Source organism: Chiloscyllium punctatum, chromosome 22 (genome assembly GCF_047496795.1).
Source record: "Chiloscyllium punctatum isolate Juve2018m chromosome 22, sChiPun1.3, whole genome shotgun sequence".
Taxonomy (NCBI): Eukaryota; Metazoa; Chordata; class Chondrichthyes; order Orectolobiformes; family Hemiscylliidae; genus Chiloscyllium; species Chiloscyllium punctatum.
This window is the reverse complement of record NC_092760.1, coordinates 48,890,383-48,904,297: the sequence shown is the minus strand read 5'-3', so window position 1 is coordinate 48,904,297 and position 13,915 is coordinate 48,890,383. Positions and strand designations below refer to the sequence as shown.

Genomic DNA, 13,915 nt, shown 5'->3' with positions numbered 1-13,915 from the left:
CTGAAGCCCATATAGATCACATCTACTGCTCTGCCCTCATCAATCCTTTGTTACTTCTTCAAAAAACTCAATCAAGTTTGTGAGACATGATTGCCCATGCATAAAGCCATGTTGACAATCCCTAATCAGTCCTTGCCTTTCCAAGTACATGTACATCCTGTCCCTCAGGATTCCCTCCAACAACTTGCCCACCACTGCTGTCAGGCTCACTGGTCTATAGTTCCCTGGCTTCTCCTAACCACTTTTCTTAAACAGTGGCACCATGTTATCCAATCTTCGGTCTTCCGGCACCTAACCTGTGACTATCGATGATACAAATATCTCTCCGTAAGAGCCCCAACATTCACTTCCCTAGCTTCCCACAGAGTTCTAGGGTACACCGATCAGGTCCTGGGGATTTATCCACCTTTGTGTTTCAAGGCATCCAGCACTTACTCCCCAGTAATATGGACATTTTTGAAGATGTCACCATCTATTTCCCTATATTCTACATCTTCCATATCCTTCTCCACAGTAAATACTGATGCAAAATACTTGTTTAGTATTTTTAGTATATTTAGTATTCCCCCAGTAACAGACTCCCGACTTCGATCTCCAGCATCTGCAGAACTCACTTTCTCCTTGTAGACTTTGACAGGCAACTGCACCCTCATCGTTTCCCTTTCATATGCCCTTGATCTCCAAACATTGTTTGCATATAACATCCTTAGGCATGAGATCAGTTTACGTATGATGCCTCGGGCTTTTGTGATGCAATGGTAATGCCCCTACCTCTGAACCAGGAGTTCTGATTACAAATCACAATTGCTTGAGATCTCTGAACAGGTTGATTTTCTAAGAAAATCTACATATACGTGCTTATGTCACTCAGTATCTATTCCGTGTGATTAGGGATTGTTCAACATCCAGTCCTGGTTGAAACTCCCAACGCCAGCTAAAATTTGAGAAGACTGCCTCACCAACTTCCTTCTCCTCAGTTATTGTCTCAGGCTGATCTAGATTACAAAAATCATTTTGCTCTTGCTTCCATAGCACTGCCTACCGCAACGCATCTTGTGCATGTTTCGAGTCTTGTTGGACTCAGTGATTCCGACGGCCTTCTCTTCCTTCACTTCTAGCTTTTCAGCTTGCTTCACCCAAAACTTGTTGCCTGTGTGTTATATTGCTCCAAGTTTATTACTTACCAATCCTGTCTTTGCTGAGCTATGTTCACTTCCTACCATTAACCCAACTGTGCTTGGTTTCTTCTGGCTACGTGTCCTTTCATTTTAAGATAGTCATCTCCCTATGTTATAATTTTTGAATGGCTTTTCCCCTACCTAATGGGATTCGCTCCACCACATCCTCATTACCCCTCACCAAGAATGCCCTCCTTTCTCTGGCCAGCTGTGCAAATCCCTTCCTGCATCATGTTACCAGGGGTCCCCAATTTATGAATGTCCGACTAATGGACTTTCATTTTGGTGAATGTGATTCCATACAGAGGTGTAATTTTAAAGATCTGACGTGCAAGCATTTCCTATGCTAACAGGCACATCGTGTTCCACCTTGCGTATAAAATGACTTTTGAACAAACTCGGGGACAGAGCTCATTTGTAATTGAAGGACTGCTTGCATTGCCTGATATATTTTTAGCTATCAAGATGGGACATAGATTTTAATTAAGTAAGGGTGTAGAGAGATCTGGAGCCAAGATGGGTAAATAAAGATGTGATACATATCATCCGTAATTAAAAGTTTGAGAGAGTGAGTGATTTGCGCTTGTTCCTAAATTCTGGATTTGTGTTCTTAAACTCTTTGGATCTTCCTTTCGCCATCCCTCTTGAATATCTCCTCCTTAGGATTGGTGTCCGTTTTCTGATTACACCTCTGTGAGGCACCCTTTGTATAACTTTCTGCTATTTCAATGTATTACAAAAATGCAAGTTACTGTTTGAAATCTGAAGCATAGGGCATCTTCTGAAACTGTTTTGAAAAGCTGTTTCTCCAAGTTTATTTTAATACCCTACCGGAAACACAAACTGAAACATTTATAAACCAAAATGTTTTTGAATGTTTGGGATTGTGGAAATTGATATTTTAGTGACTGCCTCAAAATGGTTGCTTGGTATTGTCCATGGGTGGCAGGGAAGTGGAGAATTCCACAATTTCTATTTGCATGTATTATAACTGACTGTGGCGCACATTGTTTAAAGTGTTTTTTTTCCTTGTAGATTATCACATTTTTACGAAAGAGGGATGCATTTGTAAGCTTACTGTTGAAACACATAGGAACCTCTGCACTCATGGACTTGCTGCTCAGGCTATTGACATGTGTTGAGCCACCACAGCTGAGGCAGGATGTTTTAAATGTAAGTCAATGACCATTTGGTGTTTGTTGCATTAAACAATTAACACAGATCTATTCTTACTTAAAGAACTGGTATTTCTAAAGTGTTTACTTGGTGGGCAGGTACTTTAAGCACTTTACAGGAATATTGAATTAGGGCAAAGTGCAAAGCTACAATCAAAGAAAAGCTTGAAAGAGGGTCCTTCAAAGTTGGCTTGACACACTGATTTTTCATTGCAGGTTAATGAGGATAGGAGAAATAATGTGTACATGCAGGAACAAAAAATCGTTGAAAGTCAATTCAATAACTATTGCATGGTGAATAACAGCAACAGCTGCAGATGTGTTTTAAAGTGCGATTAACTTGAATATCTTGTTTATTGGTTATGAAATTAAATGATAGTTGAAGGTAAAGGTAGTTTCTAATTCAGCATTAACTTAAGCTCTATATATTTAATTATATTTTGCTTTTACTTTTTTAAATTTTTGCAGTGGCTGAATGAGGAAAAGATTATTCAGCAACTAATAGAAATGGTACACCCGTCCCATGATGAAGATGTAAGTAGATGCAGAAGTATGTTATTTCTGCTTAAATCTATATTAAAAAAATCTTCAGTGGATAGCTGTGTACTGAAGAATAGCCTTACAGTGTATCTTATTCTGTCAGTCGCCGGAACATACCAAATAAGTAGCAATAATTACTGCCTTGGCTCTATCTTGAGTACAGTGTGTGAAATAACAAAATACTGGCTAGCTGCAAACTGAAATTGTTCAAAAAGTGGGTACCTTTGTTTTATCAGCTTGAAAAACAGGTATGCTTTCTTTTATTGGTCAGAGTATTGAGTACAGGACATTGGTTAGGCCACTATTGGAATATTGCTTGCAATTCTGGTTTCCTTCCTATTGGAAAGATGTTGTGAAACTTGAAAGGGTTCGGAAAAGATTTACAAGGATGTTGCCAGGATTGGAGGATTTGAGCTATAGGGAGAGGCTGAACAGGCTGCGCTGTTTTCTCTGGAGCGTCGGAGGCTGAGGAGTGACCTTCTAGAGGTTTACAAAATCATGAGGGGCATGAATTGGATAAATAGTCAAAGTCTTTTCCCTGGGGTCGGGGGAGTCCATAACTAGAGGGCATAGGTTTAGGGTGAGAGGGGAAAGATATAAAAGAGACCTAAGGGGCAACGTTTTCACACAGAGGGTGGTTGGAATGAGCTGCAATTGCAACATTTTAAAAGGGATCTGGATGGGTATATGAATAGGAAGGGTTTGGAGGGATATGGGCCGGGTGCTGACAGGTGGGACTAGTTGGCATGGACTGGTTGGACCGAAGGGTCTGTTTCCATGCTGTACATCTCTATGACTATTTGCCCAGACTTGAACTGCATCAGCCATGCTGAGAGGTTGGTAATTGAGATTAGGTTATCTTCAAACGTGATTGTTCATTGTTTATTGTGTTTCTTTTATGGACAATCCAACATTGTAGGGCTGGCTTTGAGACTTTGAGTTCAGACACAGTGCAGGTTGTGTGTCTGAAACCCAGCATGGTGTTGATTGCAAGATGGTTGGATTGCAGATGTTGTGCCTGCAATTCTGATTCTAGGGTTTCAACTTTCAGGTGAGACTGAATTTCAGCTAAAGCTATTCCTTTCACGCTCTATGGAAGAAGGGAGATAGTGAGAAAAGTGATCAATCTTTGAGAATGGTGCATTTGGGAAAAGGAGTGAGTCAAACAGGCAGGAACAAACCAGAGAATGAGGTGGGACTGATAAATTATACTGCATTTATTTAAGTGCAAGAGGCTAGACAGGTAAGAGAGATGAACCCAGGGCATGGGTGGGAACATGGGGACTGGGATATCATAGCAATTACAGAAGCATAGCTTAGGGATAGAAACCACTGGCAGCTTAATGTTCTAGCATATAGATGCTACAGGAAGGGGACAAGAGAGGAGGTGGAGTGGCATTTTTGATTAGGGATAACATTACGGTTATACTTAGGATATTCCTGGGAGTATGTCCAGGAAAGTTATTTGGGTGGAACTGAGAAATAAAGAGATGATCATCTTGTACTATCAATTCCCATATAGCAAGAAATTGAGAAGCAAATTTGTGGGGAAATCTGTTAGCTGTAAGAATAATAGGCTGGTAATGGTAGGGGATTTTAACTTTCCAAACATAGACTGGGACTGCCATAGTGTTAAGGGTTTAGATGGAGAGGAATTTGTTAAGTGTGTACAAGAACATTTTCTGATTCAGTATGTGGATGTACCTACTAGAGAAGGTGCAAAACTTGACCTATTCTTGGGAAATAAGGCAGGGTAGGTGACTGAGGTGTCAGTGGGGGAGCACTTTGGGGCCAGTGACCATAAATCTACTAGTTTCAAAATAGTGATGGCAAAAGGTAGGCTGGATCTAAAAGTTGAAGTTCTAAATTGGAGGAAGACCAATTTTGATGGTATGAGGCAAGAGCTTGCAAAACTTGTTTAGGGGCAGACCTCTGCAGGTAAAGCGACGGTTGGGAAGTCTTCAAAAATGCGATAGTGAGAGTCTGGAGACAATATATTCCTGTTAGGGTGATGGGCAAGGCTAGTATATGTAGGGAATACTGGTTGATTAGAGATATTGGGGTTTTGGTGAAGATATGGAAGCATATGTCATGTATAGACAGCAGGAATTAAGTGAATTCCTAGAAGAATATGAAGACAGTAGAAATTTACTTAGATGGAAATCAGGAAGGCAAAATGGGGGCATGAGACAGCTTCGGCATATAGGGTTAAGGAGAATCCAAAAGGATTCAACAAATATATTGAGGACAAAAGAGTAACAAGGGAGAGAATAGGGCCCCTTTAAGATCAGCAAGGCCGCCTACATTTGGAAACTGAGGAGATGGGGGAGATGCTAAATGAGAACTTGGGTTCAGTGTTTACTGTGGAGAAGGATCGGGAAGCTAGAGAACTTGGAGAAATAAAAAGCAATGTTTTGAAAAATGTCCATATTACAGAGAAGGTGGTGTTGGATGTTTTAAAAAGCATAAAGGTGGATAACTCCCCAGGACCTGATCAGGTGTACTCTGGAATTCCATGGGAAGCGAGGGAGGTGATTGTTGGACTCCTTGCTGAGATATTTATATCATTGATAGCTACAGGTGAAGTGCCAGAAGACTGTAAGTTGGCTAACATGGTGCCACTATTTAAGAAAGGTGGGAACTACAGACCAATGAGCCTGACGTGACTGGTGGGCAAGTTGTTGGAGGGGATCCTGAGGGGCAGGAATTACATGTATTTGGAAAGGCAAGGACTGATTAGGGATAGTCAACGTGGTTTTGTACATGGGAGTTTATGCCTCATTAACATGAGTTTTTTTGAAGAAGCAACAAAGAGGATTGATGAAGGCAGAATAATGGATGTGGTCTATATTGACTTCAGTAAGGTTCACATGGGGTCCACAGTAAGGGTCCACATGGTATACTGGTTAGCAAGGTTAGATCACGTGGAATATAGGAAAAAAAAGCTGTTTGGATGCAGAACCGACTTGAAAGGTAGGAGACAAAGGATGGTAGTGGAGGGTTGCTTTTCAGACTGGAGGCCTGTGACCAGCAGTGTCCCACAAGGATTGGTGCTAGGTCCACAGTGTTTTGTCATTTTTATAAAGGGTATGAATGTGAGCGTAGCAGGAATGGTTAACAAATTTGCAGATAACACCAAAATTGGTGATGTATTGGATAGTGGAGAATGTTACCTCACAACGTAACAGGATCTTGATCAGTTAGGCCAGTGGACCAAGGAGTTGCAGATGTAGTTTAATTTAGATAAATGTGAGGTGCTGCATTTTGGAAAAGCAAATCCGGGCAGGAATATTACACCCTAATGGTAAGGTCCTGGGAGTGTTGCTGAGACCTTAGAGTGCAAGTTCATTGTTCTTAGAAAGTAGAGTCGCAGGCAGATAGGATAATCAAGAGGGCATTTGGTTTGTTTCCTTTATTGGTCATGTCATATAGAATGTAGGAGTTGGAGGGAAATGTTGCTGCTATGCAGGGCATTGGTTAGGCCACTTTTGGAATACTGTGTTTACTTCTGGTCTCCCTGCTATTAGGAAGGATATTGCAAAACGTGAAAGGGTTTGGAAAAGACTTAGAAGGATGTTGCCAAGGTGTTTGAGCTACTGGGGGCAGCTAAATGGCTTGGGGTTATTTTCCCCAGCGTATCGGAGGCTGAGGGGTGACCTCTGTAGAAGGTTATAAAATCATGAGGGACGTAGATGGGTTTTTTCCCCAATGTAGCTTAAGGTGAGAGGGGAATGATTTAAAAGCGACGTGACTGGCAACTTTTCGTGCAGAGGATGGTGCATGTATGGAATGAGCTGCCGGGGAAGTGGTGGAGGCTGTTACAATTACAACATTTAAAAGGCCTCTGGATGGGTATATGAATATGGGCCAAATGCTGGCAAATGGGACAAAATTAATTAAGGACAGTTTGTCGGCATGTTTCTGTGCTGTACATCTCTATGATTGTACTGTTCAGCTTAATCTCGTTTAGGACTACTGATTTATTATTATAAAAGACATCTGTTCAGTTTATGATTCTGTACATCTTACATCCCTGCTGACTCTTTTTTTATTTAATAAAAAGCTTCAAGCAGAATACAATGGTTAGAAAAGTTGAATGACCTAGTTTTAAGTTATTGCCCAACTGATTTTTGATCTACCTTGGAGATTCCCACTAGCCATGAATTAGTATTGTAGCTGTTTTTTCTCCACTGAATGTTAACCCTGATGGCACAGCTGGCTGTTGCAATTGGAGGGTGCACAGTATGTTACAGGATTGCTTAATTTAATCTGACTGGCATGAAAAATTTATATGGCTCTTTTTTTGTGTACTGGATTATAATCACTTCCCAGTGTATTGGTGGTGAGATTGGGTGGTTTCATCCTATGAAGTGTATGTCTTTAAAGCATTTGGAAGTAGAAGTGATAAATCACCAAACTGATGGACCACTGATTTAACTTTAAAAATAGAGAATGCCAATCACTCTGCGTTGCCAACAAATAATTTTGCTATACAACAAATTAGATTGGAAGCATGCCAATGAACTGATTGTCAGATTACAAGGTACTGCTTTATTGGTTCATCCTCCATATACAAATAGGATATTGCTCCCTTTGAATTGAGGCAGGGTAGCTGGATTCATGTTCTGTCTAGGCAGGCGATCTTCTGTTGTGAATAATAAGGCTGTTTGTCAGCCTGACAGGAGATTTCTTTCTCACATACAAGAAAATCTTTTGGCTCTCAAAATTTGGTTCTCAGTTTTGCAGTTTAGAGAGATCATTTTGCAAATTCTTGAATCATTTCTTACTAATGTGATGTTGAGCTGAGAATTGATCTGATTGAAGTGACTTCGACAATATGTTTGCAGTGCATGTATACATAAGAACGACAATATATTTTTTAATTCAAAAATGTGTGGACCCTAATGGATCCTGCCAAATGGTTAGTTTTTTAAAAAAAATTTGCCTTTTTCTGTAATGCTTTGTAGTTGAATATCGATTTGATATTGTTGCCCTTCAGGGAGATAGCAAGAGTAATTCAGCAGGTCCTTCTTCTGATACATTGGGATTGTTGATCCGTGGAGGCCAATCTTATTTACAGCCAACCTGAGATCCATAATTTTGAGAAGCTTATTAACAGATGATCTAGGATATCTTCTCTTCCAGCCAAGATGACTGCATTTGTTGCACTCTATTCCTATAATGCTGTAATTCAGGAAGAGATTGGAAAATATTGCCACTGTATTCTGGTACAACAGAAAAGACAAAAACCAAACATTACCACAAACAAGTTTGGCAATTCCAAATGCAAGATACCCCTGAAAGCATCATCAGCATTTTGTACAAAATATTTTTAAAATGGAAGTGAGGCATCAATGTTCATTTTATTATACATCCCAGTTTCTTTACATGTCCAATGCAAGTGAACGTCTTCTATTACTGTCCTGTTCAGTACCACTGTTGTAGGTTCATGGGTTTGACATACTTTAGTCGTGATCATGGCATAAGTATATTGCAGCTATAATACTCTGATCACTGCTTCCCTTGTAGGATTGAAGCCTATCTGGATGCAAGTAAATTTTGTAACACTTGCCATTTATACAGATTTAGCTTTCAGTACAGTGAAGAACCTCTGCTTTCTTCAAAGTAAACATCATTGTTATGAAAATAGTGATCGCATCATAATCATATCAGTCAACTGTCTTTCAACCTGATGCCATATCGATAATTATGCAATCCAGTGTCTGGACTGAATTTGGTAATTAACAAAATCCGTGGCAGATCATTTTTTGATATTTTTGTTTTTGATGGAGGGAATTACTTAGAAATAAGTTCCATTGCCACCTTTCAGAACAAAACTCTGATTTCTCTCAGGAGTTCTGAGATATCATGTTAGTGGCTGTCAATCTACTGGCAGAAAAGATTTCTGTACATGTTTCTCCTCCCCCTCCAGATTATTCTCAATACTTATTTGACTGAAGAAGACATAGTCCTCGGGTATCGACCAGCTTATAAGTATCCTGACTATTTGACCAATCAAATCTAACAAAGCAACCAGAAGTCTCAGAGCTGCTTGAAAGGGTTGTCTTAAAGGAACTAGGAGTACAACGGTTATGAGTTGTAAGTTGTTTCTCTGAGGGCTGATGGCAATAGCATATTTGTATGTGGAGTTAGAACTACTTTTTGAAGAGGGAGATCACACTGAAGGCAACTAATCTATCATTCATTTATTCAAAATTTGGTATAGTTATATACTTCATTATGTATCTTATTTTTTCTAAAAGGAAGTGGCAACTGTAATCCATTAATAAATCATCAGAATTAATAATCAGAAAATGCTGAAAATACTCCGGTCAGGCAGCATTTATGGATAGATAGAGAGTTAAAGTTTCAGGTCAATTATATTTCTTCTGAATGAGTTACTTATAATTTGTTTTGATGATACCCTATTAAAACCATTCACTAAGTTTGTTATTCAAGCTTGGAGGTGAAAATGTGATTGCTTAGCTTTATTCTTAATTCATCTGAATGTTTGATGTGATCTGAGATAAGTGACGTTAAGTATCTAATACTTATTTTTTTTTAGCGACACTCAAATGCATCACAATCATTATGTGAAATCATCCGCCTCAGCAGAGACCAGATGATTCAAATGCAGAGCTCTCCAGAGCCAGATCCACTTTTATCAACGTTAGAGAAGTATGTACTTTAATACAAATTGTTTAAAAGTCACTTACTAAAGAAGCTTTCTTAATTGATTATTAGTGTTCTTAATGATGAAAGCAAATGTGAAAAAAAATTGATTTCACGCTGTACATATCATTTCAAAAGGAACATTTCGAACATAAGAGCAGTACCTTTATTATAGGATCCTTCATGTATGCTTCGGAGTAAGCATCATTACTGTTACTAAAAGAAAACTTCGCCGCAGCATACCTTCAGAAAATAAAGTGTGCATAGTGTCCTGTTCATGCCATGTATGTTTATCTTCTCACTACTCTATTTTGGCTTTCTAATCTAGTTTTCCCCCCTTAAGATTCCAGTGTTCGTATGGCATTAGGCTGGTATGGGGTTACTTTTGATCTGAGTACTTCTATATATTTCAGTGGAAGTGACACTTCAAACAGGCCTGAGGCTAAAATAACTAGTGGCTATTTTGTTTCTGGGCTAGGTGCTACTTGCCTTCAAATTTGTGCTAAATATAAAGCATATGGAGCTCTTGAGTATGCATTCCTGGAGGGAAGCAGGAGTTGTGAATTGTTTTAGTTTTTTTTCAGAAGGTAAATGTATTTTTGCTTAGGAATATATTAGATACATAGTGCAGAAACAGACTATTTAGCCCAACCAGTATCTGCTTTAGCCTACTCCAATTCCCTATTCAGTTTACCATTGTAACCCTCTCTTCCATTCTCCCTTGCAGGCTTGTTTAGTTACCCCTTAAATGTATCTATAAAATTTACTCAGGGAATTCTCACCAGATTTGTTTTTTCCTGAATTTCCTGTTGAATTTATTGCTAGCTTATATGGTTATCTTCTTCTGTCTGTATCCACTCCACCAAAATCGTATCAGAATAATAAAGACCTGCATCTATAAGATCGTCCCTAAGGAATATAGTTTTAAAGGGAATGGAGAAGGAGGAAGTATGAATAGAAAGAAGTCTATTCCATACAACTTGTGCCTTTGTTTTGTTTTCTAACTGCCAAAGTCCTTTGACTTGACAATCAAGGCCTTTTGTACTGTTACTTGACAATTGCCTCTGCTTTGATCTGTAAAACTTCAATTTCTGGCACTTTAGTCCCCATTTCATCCCTCCTTCAAATGCCCTTTTTTTTTTTTTGCAACTCCATTCTTGAAGCTTTCCACAAAGGTTTCAGCATTATAGCACTAAAATAATTCTAAACAAATGTGCAAATTATCATTCCCTGTGACTGTGTCCTTGATATATATAATCCATCTTCATGTTCCTCAGCTTCTTTGCAATTGCTGATATCCTCACCCATCAACCCCTCTCCTTGTCATCCAGCTGAGGGGACTGCCTTCGCCTGTGTATGGGCATGTGATGGGGTTTGGTTTTATCGCTAGACTGTTAATTCAGGAACATAGCTAATATTCTGGGGATCCAAGTTGAAATCCGGCTATGTCAGATCGTGGAATTTAAATTCAATGAAAAGTTATCCAGTGTTAAGAATTTATGGGTGACCATGAAACTGTAGTTTGTTGGAAAACACATCTGGCTTAGTAGAGTCAGAGATGTACAGCATGGAAACAGACCCTTCGGTCCAACTCATCCATACTGACCAGGTATCCTGACCTAATCTAATCCCATTTGCAATCACTTAGCCCATATCCCTCTAAACTTTCCTATTCATATACCCATCCTGATGCCTTTTAAATGCTGTAATTGTACCAGCCTCCACCATTTCCTCTGGCGGCTCATTTCAAACACACACCACCCTCTGTGAAAATGTTGCCTCTTAGGTCCCATTTAAATTTTTCCCCTCTCACCCTAAACCTCTAGTTCTGGACTTACCCACCTCAGGGAACAGATGCTGTCTATTTACCCTTTCCATGCCCCTCATGATTTTATAAATGTCTATAAGGTCACCCCTCGGCCTGGATAGAAGGATGATGAATGTATTTTTAAAATTTATTTCTGAGATATGTGTTTTTGGCTAGGCCACCATTTATTGCCCATCTCTAATTACCTTGTAGAAGGTAATGGTGAGCTATTTTCTTGAACCGCAGCAACTCTTGGCAGATGTGGGAGTTTAAGGAGAGTTTACGGGTTACTGCGGATTATATCTGCAATAAATGCTGTTGGTTGCAAATTCTATCAGATCGAATGGATCGGTTAGAGAGACAGTTAGAGGCAATGAAGAATTTGCAAGAGGAATGGTATGTGATGGGTGGCAGTTATAGGAAGAGGGGAAAGTCTCAGGTACAGTCATAGATGGGTTAATCCAGGAAAGGTAAGAAAGATAGGCAGGTAGTGCAGGAGTCTTCTGTGGCTATCCCCATTTCAAACGAGTATGCTGTTTTGGAAAATGTAGAGGGTGATGGATTCTGAGGGGAATGTAGCGCGAACAACCAAATTTCTGGTGTTGAGACTGGCTCTAATGCAACAAAGGGTATGTCAGGTTCCAAGAGATCAATTGTGTTAGGGGACTTCCTAGTCCGAGGTATGGACAGACATTTCTGTAGTCAGCAGCGAAAAATCAGAATGGTGTGTTGCTTCCTATCAAGGTGCCAGGATCAAGGATGTCTCAGAGGATGCAGAATGTTCTCAAGGGGGAGAGGGGCCAACAAGAGGACATATCCCTTCCTACGTCACTGGCTCCAATGTGGACTAGGTTGAGATTCTGAAGGGAGATTACAGAGTTAGGCAGGAATTTAAAAAGGAGGTCCTCAAGAGTAGTAATATCTGGATTACTCCCAGTGCTGCAAGCTAGTGAGGGTAGGAATAGGAGGATAGAGCAGATGAATGCATGGCTGAGGAGCTGGTGTATGGGAGAAGATTCACTTTTTGGATCATTGGAATCTCTTTTGGGGTAGAAGTGACAGATTGCACCTAAATTGGAAGGGGATTAATCTACTGGCAGGGAGATTTGCTAGAGTGGCTCTGGAGGATTTAAACTAGTACGGTGGGAGAGTGGGACCCAGGGAGATGGTGAGGAAAGATTTCAATCTGAGACTGGTACAGTTGAGAGCAGAGGTGACTCAAACAGACGGGCCAGGCAAGGACAAGGTCGGACTAATAAATTAAACTGCATTTATTTCAATGCAAGGGGCCTAACAGGGAAGGCAGATGAATTCAGGGCATGATTAGGAACATGGACTGGCTTATCGTAGTAATTACAGAAACATGGCTCAGGGATGGGCAGGACTGGCAGCTTAATGTTCTAGGATACAAATGCTACAGGAAGGTCAGAAGGGGAGGCAGGAGAGGAGGGAGAGTGGCGTTTTTGATAAGGGATAGCATTGCAGCTGTGCTGAGGGAGGATATTCCCGGAAATACATCCAGGGAAGTTATTTGGGTAGAACTGAGAAATAAGAAAGGGATGATCACCTTATTGGGATTGTTTTATAGACCCACTAATGGTCAGAGGGAAATTCAGAAGCAAACTTGTAAGGAGATCTCCGCTACCTACTAGAGAAGGTGCAAGACTTGACCTACTCTCGGGAAATAAGGCAGGGCAGGTGTCTGAGGTGTCAATGGAGGAGCACTCTGGGGCTAGCGACCATATTTCTATTAGATTTTAAATAGTGATGGAAAGGATATACCAGATCTAAAAGTTGAAGTTCTAAATTGGAGAAAGGCCAATTTTGACTATTAGGCAAAAGCCTTCAAAAGCTGATTGGGCTCAGATGTTAGCAGGTAAAAGGACAGATGGAAAATGGGATGCCTTCAGAAATGAGATAACGAGAATCCAGAGAACGTATATTCCTGTTAGGGTGAAAGGGAAGGCTGGCAGGTATGGGAATGCTGGATGACGAAAGTAATTGATGGTTTAAGAAAAAGAAGGAAGCATATGTCGGGTATAGGCAGGATAGATCGAGTGAATCCTTAGAGTATAAAGGCAGTGGGAGTATATTTAAGAGGGCAAAAAGGGGACATGAGATAGCTTTGGCAAATAGAGTTAAGGAGAATCTAAAGGGTTTTTACAAATATATTAAGGACAAAAGAGTAACTAGGGAGAGAATAGGTCCACTCGAAGATCAGCAAGATGGCCTTTGTGTGGAGCCAGTGGAGATACTAAACAAGTATTTTGCATCAGTATTTACTGTGGAAAAGGACATGGAAGATATAGAATGTAGGGAAATAGATGGTGACATTTTGAAAAATGTCCATATTACAGAGGAGGGAGTGCTGGATGTCATGAAACACATAAAGGTGGATAAATCCCCAGGACCTGATCAGGTGTACCCTAGAACTCTGTGGGAAGCTAGGGAAATGATTGCTGGGCCTCTTGCTGAGATATTTGTATCATCGATAGTCACAGGTGAGGTTCCGGAGGACTGGAGGTTCGCTAACATGGTGCCAC

At 40.2% G+C, this 13,915-nt stretch overlaps 1 protein-coding gene across 6 annotated transcripts in view; it reads left to right on the top strand.

The window, feature by feature from the left end:
* LOC140493615 (serine/threonine-protein phosphatase 6 regulatory subunit 3-like) overlaps positions 1–13,915 on the top strand; it is a 135,984-nt gene that overhangs the window by 39,039 nt on the left and 83,030 nt on the right. For all 6 annotated transcript variants that reach the window (XM_072592245.1, XM_072592248.1, XM_072592247.1 and 3 more), the window contains 3 exons: positions 2,214–2,351; positions 2,822–2,887; positions 9,459–9,571. In XM_072592245.1, the coding sequence (XP_072448346.1) occupies positions 2,214–2,351; positions 2,822–2,887; positions 9,459–9,571 (317 nt within the window). The remainder of the gene's footprint in view (positions 1–2,213; positions 2,352–2,821; positions 2,888–9,458; positions 9,572–13,915) is intronic.